This window comes from Pecten maximus, chromosome 14, assembly GCF_902652985.1.
Source record: "Pecten maximus chromosome 14, xPecMax1.1, whole genome shotgun sequence".
Taxonomy (NCBI): domain Eukaryota; kingdom Metazoa; phylum Mollusca; class Bivalvia; order Pectinida; family Pectinidae; genus Pecten; species Pecten maximus.
This window is the reverse complement of record NC_047028.1, coordinates 17,224,554-17,239,850: the sequence shown is the minus strand read 5'-3', so window position 1 is coordinate 17,239,850 and position 15,297 is coordinate 17,224,554. Positions and strand designations below refer to the sequence as shown.

The window sequence follows — 15,297 nt, the reverse complement described above, 5'->3', positions numbered from 1 at the left end:
TTCCTCCCAATTACAATTCACTCTTGCTCTTGGGCTTTTATATTTGTCTCTGAACCAAGATTACATTTCTATGCATTTCTCTAGTATGGTATTGACTACAGGAACAGTAGTTGACATTTGACCCCGATTTAACATCAGATTAATGATATGTTTAGTTCCTGGCCCAGTAGAACCTACCTTGATAAAATCAGTGGTACGTTTGGATTGTTGGTTCCTGGCCCAGTGGGACTCCATTTGATTGTGTAGATTTCTTTGTTGTGAGCTTGTAAATCATGGACACAATTGTTATGCTGCATATCCCATATCTGTGAAAACATCAATCATTAACATCCATTGTTATAAATATACCAGGTAAATGGCCGACAAAGTTAGGTAATCTGCATATCACTTGAACAAACACATAATAAAGTATGAATTCATAAACTCTCCTCCTTTTTCAATCTGTTTTCTACATTTTTTCTTTATTTCAATACATTTTGGAATTTTCATTAATTATCACATTAGGGTAAAAATGCTTACAGGTCAAATTTTGGTTTACCGTAGACAGAAGATAGCTAACCCTTACATATCACATACAGGTACTGTTCCTTATAGACTTGGAACCACCATGATCACAGCTAGTATGTAGTGAGATCTGAACTACACAACACCAAAAATGTCTTTCCTAACATTTAATACAGAAATATATTCAATGGGAACAAATTCAATAGCTATATAGTCAGGACTTATGTAATGGAAGGAATCCCTTACAACAATTCTGATAACCAAAAGTTATATTGCAAGGTGCATGATGCAGCCTTTGCGGGCAATTAAATATGGCAATCGTAACCGAGTTTACACAGTGACACAGAAGATCAATGGGAGATAACTCTGATAGTTATTAGCTATTAGGGCACACAAACTGATATATTAGTAAGACACACCGAGAATCTGCCCCCGATATTGAATGCCACAGAAGAGTGAAGACTGAGTATGGTGTCTTAGTTGCCTGTTTAAATGTGACAGTTTTTTGTTATTCCGTGCTCTGCTCTTAATTTTCATTAAGCAATACGTTTGAATATTAAAAAAAAATAGCATGAACAATATGTTAAAACAATAGCATGAACAATATATTAATAGATAATCTAAATTTCTTATCTAGTCTCCTGAAAAAATGTCCACAAACCTTTAATGTCATATCATCTGAACACGATGCTAAAAGCTGACCCTGTGGATCCCACTTGATGGCATTTACTTCATTCTGTAAAACAGCAACCACAGAAAATGTAACAGAGAAACAACAGTAAAAAGTGGTATTACAAGAATTAATGATTCCAAAGGTTTCAAAATACAACCAGTAAATCCTACACTTGGGTCAATATATATGACCAGTCTATTGACTTTATGCTTGAAGAGAGATCAAAATATCTCGGTCAAATGTTATTGATGGATTTTAGAACAATATTACCTGTACATCAACTACATGCAATAAAGAATGCATTTTTTATGATCAAATTTCACTAGCTTATTGATCAAATTTTCACTAACATTTATATTTTGAAGCAAAAACTTGTCCATGTTATGTCCTTACCGTATGGCCTTGGAATGTTTTGATGGGCCGGTCAACCCCTAATCGACAAACGTGTATACACTGGTCAGTGGAACAGGACGCAAAAGTTGCATTTGTCTGCCAATCTACGTCCAGCGCAGGAGCTAGAATAGACCATATCAGTAATGATAATAGTGACACAACACATACATATATTAAAGTGTTCCAGATAATATCTAAATAAATAAACATTTGACTTAATGTTTTTTTTTTTTTTTATTTACTTTCCACAGGGGAATGAGTATCACTGAAGAGTTCTATATGTGATACCCCTCTATCATTTATGAAGTGATTATTATTAACTCTAAGATAAATACAGATAGACAAACTAGAATGAGACACTGACAACCAGCTCCTAGATTTAGAAATGTCAGGTCACAGAGGTCAAGTTTAGAAAAGAAGTAACATAAATTGTTTTCACATAATTACTACAATAACGTTTAACAAGCAAACTGGGTATTGCTAAAGCAATAAATGTCTCCTACTCCACCCTGTTAAAATATTAAGTGACCTTGACCTAAAAACCCTGAAACTCGGAACTTGTCCCAAAATATTATGGTCAATCCCTAAAGGGTGTTGCCCCTAAAGCGCTGACAAACTTTGGCTAATAACTTCAAAATTAATACCAAATTATGGTGGTGCATTCAGAGCATACAAAGGGTCAAATCATAATAATTATTTCGTTTCAAAAGGTTATATTAAAGTTAATTACAAAAGACTTAAACATTTCATTAAAATTTCTAACATCCCCATTTAATAAATACTTACCAGAATGAAATGAAAACTGTTGTGTACAATTCCCTGAACTTGCGTCCCAGATAATAGTGGTCTAAAAAAAAAGAAAGAAAATCTAATTACCGAGTGTCACAACATGATAACAAATTTGCTTCCTGATATACTACCAACAAGTCTGAAAATAACAGTCAGAAACAACAAAATTTCCACAAAAATGAAATATTTTTTAAGACCTGATCTGCAGTACTCTTATTAAAATTGACAAAGTTTACTGTAGACTCAGAAAACTGATTGATTGTAAGTCTAAATCAGGTTTAATAGCACAGGATCAAGTACAAAGATTAATGAGCCAAAATCACAGTTGAAAGGTAAGACTCACAGTTCAAAAGTCAATGGTCATAGGGACAGGTAATGCAAGTGTTAGTGGCAAAATAATGTAGAGGTCAGACTCTGAATTGACAGGTCATACAAAGGTCACAATGATAGGTCTTACCTTATCCACCCCAGCACTAAGGATGTAATTCCCTCGTTTATTCCACTTTAAAGCAAATATTGGACCTTTATGTTGCCCTAGTGTGTTAACCAACCGACCTAAAACAAAAGGTTACAATATATGAAATTAACTTAAAACAAGAGATTACAATATAACAAATCTAATACACACAGAAGACCAATTCAACGGAAGTATGAACCTGATTGTTAGTTTTAGTGCTACTAATAGTGTATTCTTATAGATAAAAGTTTAACGCTTATTCCTTTTTCGTATTTTATAGTTTTTCTTTCCATTACAATGTACATGTAGTGGGTATATGGTATTCTGCCATGTTACAGACTAACTACGCCAATTTTTACACAATATCAGAGATTTTACAGTGGAGTTAAGGTTTCAGTTTTTATTTACCATCTGTGCTCCATATTCTAGCGTAACCATCATAGGATCCTGTAGCCAGCAATGTACCTTCACACTGAAAAGGAACACATCTCTATAACTTACACTGTCATGATTAACACATGAACTTCTATGGGCTTGTCACTCTAAATGACATTTGATAGAGAATGATCATACAATAGTTCTAGTAAAAGACCAAGAAAATAGTTGACATAGAAAGATATCATTTTTCCATGATGATATTTTTCGCAACAATTGTGACCAGAAAAAATACACAAAATCTCAACACTTAGCATAAGCCTTGAAGTATATTGATGCTAATGAACACTTTCCATTCTGTTACTGTAGTTATCTCCCCTTTACCATGTACAAAGTATATGGCTATTCAGACCACAGCATGAGAAATACCTCATGTTATAAGGGTGTGACAACCTCATGCTAAAATTTGACTAAGCTAAAAAACAGAAGGTAATTCAATCATCTAAGTCAAGTTCGTTCTTGGTTCAGGCTCAATTCATAGAATCAGACCAAGGTGGGATGTTTAGGACGAATATTAACAAGACTCACTTATAATTAAGAGCTTGGAAAAGGTATGTTGAGTTGATCTCCATCAATTTTAAAAGGGAGATTGGATCAATTAGAGTTAAATTTTACAATATTGTTGGACTCATCTGTGCTATTGGGGTTTCTGATTTTGAGAGTTATTGTTATGTTGTCTCTCTCAGAACTTACATTCCAGTCTAAAGATGTAACGTCTTTGTTGCTGGGGACCTCCGTTCCTCCTTTCTGGATACAGTGACGCAGCACCAGCTGATTAGCACTATTGCTGTTGTCATTCATGTTCCAGATCCGTGCTGTAGAATCCCCAGACCTGGACAACACAGGATTAAATGTGTGATGAAGACTCGATTAAGTGAGGATAGGGCGTAGTGAAAATATTTTACCATGCAATACAGCTTATTTACCAGCAAAAGCAGCTTCAGTATTAGGGTAAGGATAAATCCAATTATACCTAGTAGGTAGAAGTTTGTTTGCACAACATGTATGTCCCCACTCCCACTTTGATGGAGATGAGTTCAACACTAGCCAGTCGAAAGCATGTCGAAATTCAAACAAAAAAGATTTTCCAACTTTTCAATCTGCCTTATTTGTGCTGATAAAGTCTAGGGGTGGTAAGGATATTTTAGCCAGTGTGATCAATAAAATGTCAATTATGTTCAACTTTTTATTGGATACTGGCAAAAATCAATTATCACTCAATTATCACTTCAAATAGTCTCTATAACTGAAACTCAATTATCACTTCAAATAGTCTCTAGAAGGAAGCACTATCTGTTAAATAATAGAAAATCATTCCATAAAACTTTCAGACTCGTTTTTTTATATTATTTGTCCAATTTCGGCAAATTCAATCTTGAAGAATGGATATTACATAACAGCAGAAAAAAATCTATATAGAAGCTCTATGTTGTGTTCTGATACTATCGCATAGTACGTAGCTACTGACGGTTTTTAATTTTTTTTATATTTTACCTCCCCAAACATTAACTTTAAAAATATTGTACAACTCATTTGTGTGCACTAGTGCTGCACACTGAACATTTGTTATTCAAATTCCCTCTAAGATTTTCATTGTATTCAAGCAAATCTGATAATATGTAATTTTACCAATTTAATAAAAAAAAAAAAAAAAAAAGCATTGTTTAACTTCGAGATTTTTTTTTATTACTATTAATATTTGAATTACATAATTTATTTGTCAATGCTTGCAGGCTGTAGCAGTGTTGCTTGTTAGTTTGAGGTGTTTTCAATTTCTGTTGAGTTGACTGAGCTTACATTAATTGTCGTAAGGTACGGTACCTTTGTATTTTGCACTGTTTGCCTCAATTTTTTCACTTATGTCAGTAAATATACTTAAACAATAAGTGGAATCTGTCTTCACGTTTCTCTATTTCCTTTCCTTCATCAGCCAAGGTTCAGAGACGTTTTTTCGTTATTGTTAATAATCTCAATAGAAATCTGTTTTACATTTTCAGTCTTGTTATATTCTACCTTTTCATCTGTTCTGATCTTCTCGTATTAATTGGAAATATCTTTTCAGATCTATCTGTGATGTTAGGCCTACGATAAATTGTCATTTGCATGGTCCATGTGTTTAGTCATTGTTAATAATGCATTTTTACAGCAGCGAGAAATTGGTGCAGTCTTTCCAATACACATTATAGACCAAGATAGTACGGATTATATTATTTGACCAATCGTTGCTTGAGGCGGGATGTTAGAACATGATTTGCGAAGAGATAACAATAATTACAGAGAGATTAATATTATAAAATACAATATTTAGTTAATCATTTCAGGTGATAACAACTGGTATTCCAACTCAAGATGATATTTTTATTAACTACATAATTTTCAAATTAAACTGAAAGCATTTTCCTATTTTCTTGCATCCAATGTAATGGAATCCATCTTTTTTAAAATTCCCGATGGAGCTACCTTGCATCAAAGACATGTCCAGGAAACCTGTTTTACAGAAAAAAATCAACACACGGAATTAATGCTCGACCATTTTACATATTAGCAACACAACCACCTGCAGCCGTGTTTTGCTTCAGTTCAGTGGCATTTACAGATGAGAAAAACACCTACCCAGATGCTAGCAGGTCATTAGCTGGATTCCAAGCACAGATGAACACCTCCGACTCATGGCCACGTAGCACTGTGGCTTTGCTGCTTGGGATTTCCAAACTGCCATCAACTTCCATCGACTCTGTGTGATTGGCTGTAAATTATGGAGAAAAAAATAATTGTAGCATAAAACTTGAAAAAAAAAAAAAATTTAAATTTAAAAAAAAAAAAAAAAATGTAAAAAAAAAAATGAAAAGAAATCCAATAACATCTCCAAAAAATAATAAATGTTACTCATGGAGGGTAAATCCAACCTACCCTCAATTACCAATGAAACATACCGGTATCTTGTATATACCAATACTTAACTATTGCATAACCAGAAAAAAAAAAAAAAACTTTAAAACTGAAACTGTCATGTTCTATTTCTTCTCATATAATCTTTTATAAAAAGAAATCTAATACTTTTTATATAACCAAAAATTATAACTGAAAATAATTTTTGAAAATTATTTTTGCTCTATTTAAGCATATAACTATTTGACTCAAACATGATAAATTTCAATTTCTGAGCATGACAGTTATATATATAAAAAACATCTTGTATCGAACACACCTATATATAATAAAGATCTTTTCTTCATTTTAACAATATAAATAAATATTCATACAGATTTTGTTGTTTTCAAATTGAATGTTGCAAATCAATAAACCAATACTTCCCATTACAAGATATAGGATACGAGCAACAATATCTAAACAATATACACTAACAATTTAGGTTAAATATTCAAGCAGGATCTGCTTTAGTAAAGTCAATCTCTTTCCAGCATGAGTCATGCTTTTTTTCTATCTCTCCTCTCTCTGAAAAAAAACCCATTTAAACCACAAGATGAAAGACGCCATATAGCTCTGCAGCTATCCATCGAAAGCTGAAACAGACTATAACCGCAATGGAAAATTCCATTCTGTCTAAACATTACTGAAACAGACTATACTTTCCATTAGACTAGCTTACTTTATTGAAACAGGCTATAACCTGGAAAAAAGTTATTGCCACACATGAAAGCTGTGTAGGTGTCAGCTCCAGTTCACCAGCCTGCAACCCCTTTAGTCAAACAGTGAATGGACCATCCCAGATAATCAGAGCTGTGCCTCCCATGTAATTACAGACATAGGCTGGTCTATACCTGTATGCTTGATCTATATTCTTTCCATGTTGATGTACACCAGAGGTCATGTTACTTGGTGTATTGGCAAGTTGCCAACTCACAGGCAGTTTACAGCCTAGAGTGCTACAGTACTCCCTTCTGTTTACAGGCTAGAAATGGCAGGTCTGTCTGTCTACTACCCAAGGCAGTAATTAGGCATTCCCCAATCACAGGCACAAAAAGCAGCAGCCTCAATGTATATATATATAAATACCTGTGGCTGTGTGTTATTTAATGAACAACTAGTCCATTAATTAGAACTCACTTTCTGCATAACTTAATCTATTTTTTGTTTTGTTTTCACAAAAATATTTCTTAAATAAAAAATAAACATACTTCTTGAAAGATGTATCAAATAAGCATTGGTGCTATCCAACAATTTTTTTTTCTAAAATATATTTTATCTTTTTCTTTAGTTGTCTTTCATCAATATCTAAATTTAGAATATACTTTCATATTTAATAAGCTGTCACGGAAACTGGTATCCAGGATTGTCAGTCACGTGCACCCCCAAGCCAAGAAGACAAACAGATATGAAATGGTTTCTCGTCTTGTTACTTAGGTGACAACGGCAGATTTTCCAATATGAGCTTGGAAGCTTTCTCAAGAAAATATTGAGAAAATCGATAAATCATGAGAGCCAACAAGAATTAATGTTTATGGCTTTGCTGCAATGCTTCTATTAAATTATGGCAAAAAGGATAGGCTTGTTATCCCTGAATAAATGTCATCTTCAAATTGCTATCATTATATGATCAGATTAATCTTAACTCCAGTGGGAATTTCTTTAAGTCTTAATAGATTTCTGATGACCACAAATTATATATATAAATCACAACACAGTAGAAAATCTAGGCCATATCCAAACCAAAATACACAACTATGAAGTGTTGAAAAGTGAATATGCACCAGCTTCATGCTAAAGTAAAAATATATGATACTTAACTCATTTAATTGCCATAAAATCAAAATGCCATTCTGTAGGCTAGATATCTATGATTATAAAGCCTAGTGGGTTTCAAAGAAGAAGTTAGTTAAAAATTGAGAGAGAAAAATAATGAAGTACATTTTCAAATACTAAGGGAAATTACCCTTTCAAATTTTACAAATCGCTATCAAAGGTTTTTCTTTTTTTTTAAATTCAACAAATAGGTTAATTATTCTTTCTGGGGGCCAATTTTGACAAAAGAAACCTCATTACTCACAATCACACATAAATGAAAGTGTAAGTTTTTTTTACATGAAAAATCTAAAGAAAGATTTACGATAACATCAGAAAAACACAAATTGTGAAAACTGTTCATCTAAATTTGGTTACTGCTTTCAGCAAGAGGACTGAAGTGTTTGAAGTTAAAAGTGTTTGAGATATAACCACAGGAGACAGCCGGTAGTCATTTTGACCCACTTCCTGATGCTGTGCTATATATTCATTTCATCTCTCTTGTTTTTTGTGGTTGGCTGTTTTCAAACATAGCTTGTATTTTTATATCAGGTAGAGGTAAACACAACTAGAAGCAATCCAGCTGTTCCAAAACTGTTTGAAGTAATCACAAGTTCTGAGTACCTATAGTAAATAATCCTACGTCTGGGGTTCTCGGTCATAAAGATACCACTTAGTCATAAAGGCTATATAACATACCCAAAGAATGTTTACTATCCAGTGTGCTGTGGTGCACCTGAAGCGCATGATCCAATGGAAGCGCATTGTTAGATAAACGCCAAACGGAAGGTTACGCACTTAAAAAAGCAGTATATAAGTTGTATAGGCTGCAGACAAAATGGTTGGGGTTTGGAAGTGATCCATCTCATTCAAGAACTTTGAACCAAAAGACCTTGAGAAGTAGATATGCTTCATAAATCTTTTAATCTTCCTGATGAGTAATCAGTTCTAGTTTTTGACATAAAACAAGTATGATCAGTTACAAATCACATTTTTACTGCTCCATGTTTTCCCACAAATCACATTTCTACTGCACCACATTCCCCCCCCCCCCCCCCCCCCCCCCCCCCCCAAATCACAATTCTACTGCATGCCATTTTTTAAACCACAAATCCCATTTCTACTTCATCCCATTTCTATTTCATCTCATTTACCCCCATAAATCACATTTTTACTGCACTAACCCCCCCCCCCCCCCCCCCCCCCCCAAAGAAAAACAAACAAACAAATAAACAAAAACATGGCATTGTCCATCGATCCTTCATCAAGTATTAACTACAAAATAGAGTATCTAATGAAATCTATTCCTGATACATATCTATTTACACATACATATATATATGTGATGATTTCACCATTAATACATTTTCCCCAGAACACCTCCATTGTCCCTAAGGTACACACTAGGGGTTTTATATTACAGGCTGTCAGAAACCCTCTCACTCTGAGGCCAATGAACACATGAAATCTGTTCCTCAGGAAGTATATCAACATTTCATATTGTACAAAATATGTAGTAATCTTTGACTGATTGACAAGGGAGTTGGCAAGGTCACAGTAGTGTGTATTAGAACCCACTCCACCATACTCTCTCTATCTCAGAGAGTCAATAAACAGTTAACACTGAGAAGGACCTTGACCTTTCTGCCATACCATCACTGTATAATACCAGGGGGTCTGATCATTTATTACATGGACAAACTGGGTTGTCTATTTTTAAATGGAACAGTTCAGGCTTTAATCATCACAACCTTAAGTCCTTCAAAGTTTTTGATAATGCCTGCCAAAAAAGCAAGATAAGGTTACTATATAGCTAAGTCCATCCTTATTTCATAATCAACTCTGATCCAATAATCAAAACAAAATAATCAGAATTATTAGGCCAGCAATGAATCAGATAAGATCACTCATAAAGCTTTATATAACACTGCTGTTGACCTTTCATGGACCAAGCATGCAACATTATCATATATTATGTAACATCACTATAATGTAGTATCAAGCCTTTCATAGAATCAATTAAGCATGCAACATTATTGTATATGCATCAAACCTTTCATAGACCAGGATCAATTAATCAAGCATGCAACATTATTGTATATGCATCATAAAACTAGTATCAAACCTTTCATAGACCAGGATTCATCATAATACCAGTATCAAACCTTTCATAGACCAGGATTCATCATAATACCAGTATCAAACCTTTCATGGACCAAGACCAAGCATACACCTATAACACGAATCTCAAACATGTCTAATACCAAGGTCAAACATATAATATAGTTTGAACAGTTATCTCTAATCTTAAACTAACACTAATTTCAAACCTTTTTATCAAGACTCCATGTCAACAGGTAAAAGTCATGCAGGTCCTTAAAACCTAAATATATTGCATGAAATCTTCTGTAATGCCAGAAACCTTAAATAACACTTACAAGTGAAGAAAAATATCAACGACCTTACAACAGAGGACTCAATGTTCCAAAAATGGAACTGTGAGTGCCATCTAATTGTTCTGCCCCAATTCTCTACAGAACATCACAACAAAATTGTGCCTGTAAATCAACATAATTGATGGAGGAGCTGCTCCGCTGCAGAACTACCACCATTAACATTCCTTTCTTGTGCAATTAAAATTTTACTGCGTTATTCCTTAGTAGATTGTCCTTGCTCTGAATCACCAGAGAAACAAGTCGATATTGAAATCTACTGGGTGTCCTTGACAGCCAATACTAGATTACTAGGCAGAGACCTCGAAATGCCTCTTGGTTACACAGTAACCTTTAAGAATTTAACCATCTCTAATGGCAACAGGAAGTCAAACCCGAACACCTCATCACTGAAATACAATATTTGTTCTGTTGTAAACACCCTCAGGAATATAACTGTGTAGTATCATCCATTGTGATAAGAAAATTGACATAAGTTATGACAAAGACAAAACAGATGTTGATGGAAAACCTTATGATAATATAAGCAACATTTCCCCCTCAATGATATGAAATTCATAAATATACTGAAATATGCCAAAAATGGACCTTTACTTGTTTAAAAATCCTCATTTTTTTGGGAAAATTTTGTTCTTTGCAAAGGACAACTGAAATTAAACATTATTGTAGCATGTGTACAAACACTATTGATTTTATAACTGTGAGGTTAGAACAAAGGATCTTGTTGATATATATACCTGTAATCTGACCTAGTTATAGCATAACCTGTAATCTGACCTAGTAATGGCAATACCTGTAATCTGACCTAGTAATAGCAATACCTATAATTTGACCTAGTTATAGCAATACCTGTAATCTGAAATAGTAATAGCAATACCTGTAATTTGACCTTGTTACAGCAATACCTGTAATCTGATCTAGTTTCATTAAAGCCATATATCTGTCAGGGGTACTATTTTAATTTACTACACTTTTATTATATGGAAGTACCTGCATACATCTGACCTAGTTCCTTCAAATGTATAGCACAGCTTATTGTGATATTTAACCCTTGATTTCAGGGCAATACAAAACCCAGGTCTGATGACCCTGGGCCTGTAGATTTAGTCTTTGGGCAAGTAAATATTGGTGACTACTTGCCTGATTAGCAAGTGCAAATTTCTCATATTTTTACTCTTTCCTAGAGTACTGTAATTATTTGCTCTGAATGTTTGAATTAAATAAATAATTTGTTTGATTTCAACTTTGTTATGGTCAATATCTTTTCGAGAATCAAGCGATGTGAAGTTCTATATATACATGTAACCTTACATAACTTACAACAGCGTGGGTAATAAAGTAGGACGTATTCCGGGTGACCATCCGGGATCCTCGGGACCGTACCTATTGTACTTAAATTAACTACATGTAAAACCTCGTGTAGAAGTTAATTAAATTAACTACATGTAAAACCTCGTGTAGAAGTTAATTAAGTCTGAGTTCAACCACAATATCAGTGTTCAGTGGCGTTTTTTTTGTGTGAAATTTTGGTGTTTTGTGATATAAAAACACACTCTGATATAAGTATATAATCTATCACTCTATCATTACTTTAACGGTGATGTTTGCTCACCAACTAAAGATTACTGTAGATTCAAAATGGACGCCACTTAGTATTTTTATCATTCTTATACAAATATTTGCGAGGGATTTTAATTCTCGTTTGACTCTCCTCGCGAATTAACGCGAAAATAAATCCCACGCGAAATATAAGTGATTTACAGTAATCTAATTTAATTGGACCAACATGTTTTACCTTTGGGCAAGTATTTTTTAACCCAAACTTGTCCAAAGGACCAACAATGCTGATTTTTTCCCCCTGACCTGGAACTTTAAATGATTTTAATGAATCTGTGAAAGAAGTGATAAATCTGTTGTTGTTTTTTCTCTCTCTCTCTTTCTCTTTTCCCGGAGTAAATCTGGGTTTTCCTTGATAAGACTATGTGGACTTTTATGTCAGATTCCTGTAATGATGGCTTGTAATAGGCATAAACTCGAGTGAAACATTTTGACTTCTTGTAAACATCACCACATCTCCATTTCATTAGCTTCATCTCATTAGTTTAACACCGGAACTACCAGAAAATCCTATCAGCCCATGACTTTGAACTTATAATTATGTCATTTGAACATAGCTTCTGCGTTCCATATCAAATTCTCCATGTCTCATTATTACACTGACGTAATTGTTCCATCTGGATTCCTGTTAAAAAGTTGAGGATTGGCATATATTTATCACAACAAATTGATTTAACCTAACCACAGAAGCCACAGCAGAAGACAACTTTGGTTGCAATTAAAATTAGGAAGTTGATATAATTCTATGAATAATGCATAAGCAATCACATGGCCTTTTACAGAAGACATTTTTCTCCCTTTGAATACATTTCAACCCATCCAAACAGAGAGCCCAGGTCTCCCTCCCAGGACACTCCAACCCATCCAAACAGAGAGCCCGGGTCTCCCTCATAGGACACTCCAACCCATCCAAACAGAGAGCCCGGACACTCCAACCCATCCAAGCAGAGAGCCTGGGTCTCCCTCCTAGGACACTCCAACCCATCCAAACAGAGAGCCCGGGTCTCCCTCCCAGGGCACTCCAACCCATCCAAACAGAGAGCCCGGGTCTCCCTCCTAGGACACTCCAACCCATCCAAACAGAGAGCCCGGGTCTCCCTCCCAGGACACTACAACCCATCCAAACAGAGAGCCCGGGTCTCCCTCATAGGACACTCCAACCTATCCAAACAGAGAGCTGGGTCTCCCTCCTAGGACACTCAAACCCATCCAAACAGGGAGCCCGGGTCTCCCTCCCAGGACACTCCAACCCATCCAAACAGAGAGCCCGGGTCTCCCTCATAGGACACTCCAACCTATCCAAACAGAGAGCTGGGTCTCCCTCCTAGGACACTCAAACCCATCCAAACAGAGAGCCCGGGTCTCCCTCACAGGACACTCCAACCCATCCAAACAGACAGCCTGGGTCTCCCTCCTAGGACACTCCAACCCATCCAAACAGAGAGCCCGGGTCTCCCTCATAGGACACTCCAACCCATCCAAACAGAGAGCCTGGGCCTCCCTCATAGGACACTCCAACCCATCCAAACAGAGAGCCCAGGGTCTCCCTCTTAGGGTACTCAAACCCATCCAAACAGAGAGCCCGGGTCTCCCTCCTAGGACACTCAAACCCATCCAAACAGAGTGCCTGGATCTCCCTCCTAGGACACTCAAACCCATCCAAACAGAGAGCCTGGGTCTCCCTCCTAGGACACTCAAACCCATCCAAACAGAGAGCCTGGGTCTCCCTCACAGGACACTCCAACCCATCCAAACAGAGAGCCCGGGTCTCCCTCCTAGGACACTCAAACCCATCCAAACAGAGTGCCTGGATCTCCCTCCTAGGACACTCAAACCCATCCAAACAGAGAGCCTGGGTCTCCCTCCTAGGACACTCCAACCCATCCAAACAGAGAGCCTGGGTCTCCCTCATAGGACACTCCAACCCATCCAAACAGAGAGCCCGGGTCTCCCTCTTAGGGTACTCCAACCCATCCAAACAGAGAGCCTGGGCCTCCCTCATAGGACACTCCAACCCATCCAAACAGAGAGCCCGGGTCTCCCTCATAGGACACTCCAACCCATCCAAACAGAGAGCCCGGGTTTCCCTCCTAGGACACTCCAACCCATCCAAACAGAGAGCCCGGGTCTCCCTCATAGGACACTCCAACCCATCCAAACAGAGAGCCCAGGTCTCCCTCTTAGGGTACTCCAACCCATCCAAACAAAGTGCCTGGATCTCCCTCCTAGGACACTCCAACCTATCCAAACAGAGAGCCCGGGTCTCCCTCATAGGGTACTCCAACCCATCCAAACAGAGAGCCCAGGTCTCCCTCATAGGACACTCCAACCCATCCAAACAAAGTGCCTGGATCTCCCTCCTAGGACACTCAAACCCATCCAAACAGAGAGCCCGGGTCTCCCTCCTAGGACACTCCAACCCATCCAAACAGAGAGCCCGGGTCTCCCTCATAGGACACTCCAACCCATCCAAACAAAGAGCCCAGGTCTCCCTCTTAGGGTACTCCAACCCATCCAAACAAAGTGCCTGGATCTCCCTCCTAGGACACTCCAACCCATCCAAACAGAGAGCCCGGGTCTCCCTCATAGGGTACTCCAACCCATCCAAACAGAGAGCCCAGGTCTCCCTCATAGGACACTCCAACCCATCCAAACAGAGTGCCTGGATCTCCCTCCTAGGACACTCAAACCCATCCAACAGATAACCTGAGGCCTGTGTCTCCCTTAAAATGTATTTAAACTTATCCAAACAGCAAAATTAGTTTCTGACCTCCTCCTTTAATAAACAATGATATATCCATCCAATTTACATAAAATACAGGACCAACAAGGATCCTGTATCTGTATAAAAGCAATTCCGATGATTTTTTCTCAGGTATAGGTCACTTAATGAGTTTTCAAGTCCCTGGAGATTAATATTAATGCTTTCGCACATAAAATATGATATACATGTACATTGCTAGACCTTGACATTGAATAACTAAGTCAGTGTCTGTTAGTCACAGGCTCATTTAATAAGGCAGAGTGTAAAATCTGGCTTTGTTCTTATTAAGCTATGGCTGATGTTGAAGAAAGGACTGGTTCCTTATTTTGTTTTCATGTGTTTAATTATTATATAAGTTCAATCAAAGTTCATCTAATTCTGACCTTATCTGGGTATAGTTAAAATTTCTATCTTGAAAACTCTTTAACAAAAAATATATTCACTGTCCAGAATTGGGTCACACATCGAG

General features: G+C 36.7%; 1 protein-coding gene across 1 annotated transcript in view; it reads right to left on the bottom strand.

Moving 5' to 3' along the window:
- Nucleotides 1–15,297, bottom strand: part of LOC117342344 (F-box-like/WD repeat-containing protein TBL1XR1-A) — a 50,853-nt gene that overhangs the window by 7,034 nt on the left and 28,522 nt on the right. Inside the window, 8 exon segments of the mRNA XM_033904486.1 lie at nucleotides 178–305; nucleotides 1,166–1,240; nucleotides 1,571–1,692; nucleotides 2,357–2,417; nucleotides 2,817–2,914; nucleotides 3,225–3,288; nucleotides 3,945–4,083; nucleotides 5,865–5,997. Of these exon segments, the coding sequence (XP_033760377.1) occupies nucleotides 178–305; nucleotides 1,166–1,240; nucleotides 1,571–1,692; nucleotides 2,357–2,417; nucleotides 2,817–2,914; nucleotides 3,225–3,288; nucleotides 3,945–4,083; nucleotides 5,865–5,997 (820 nt within the window).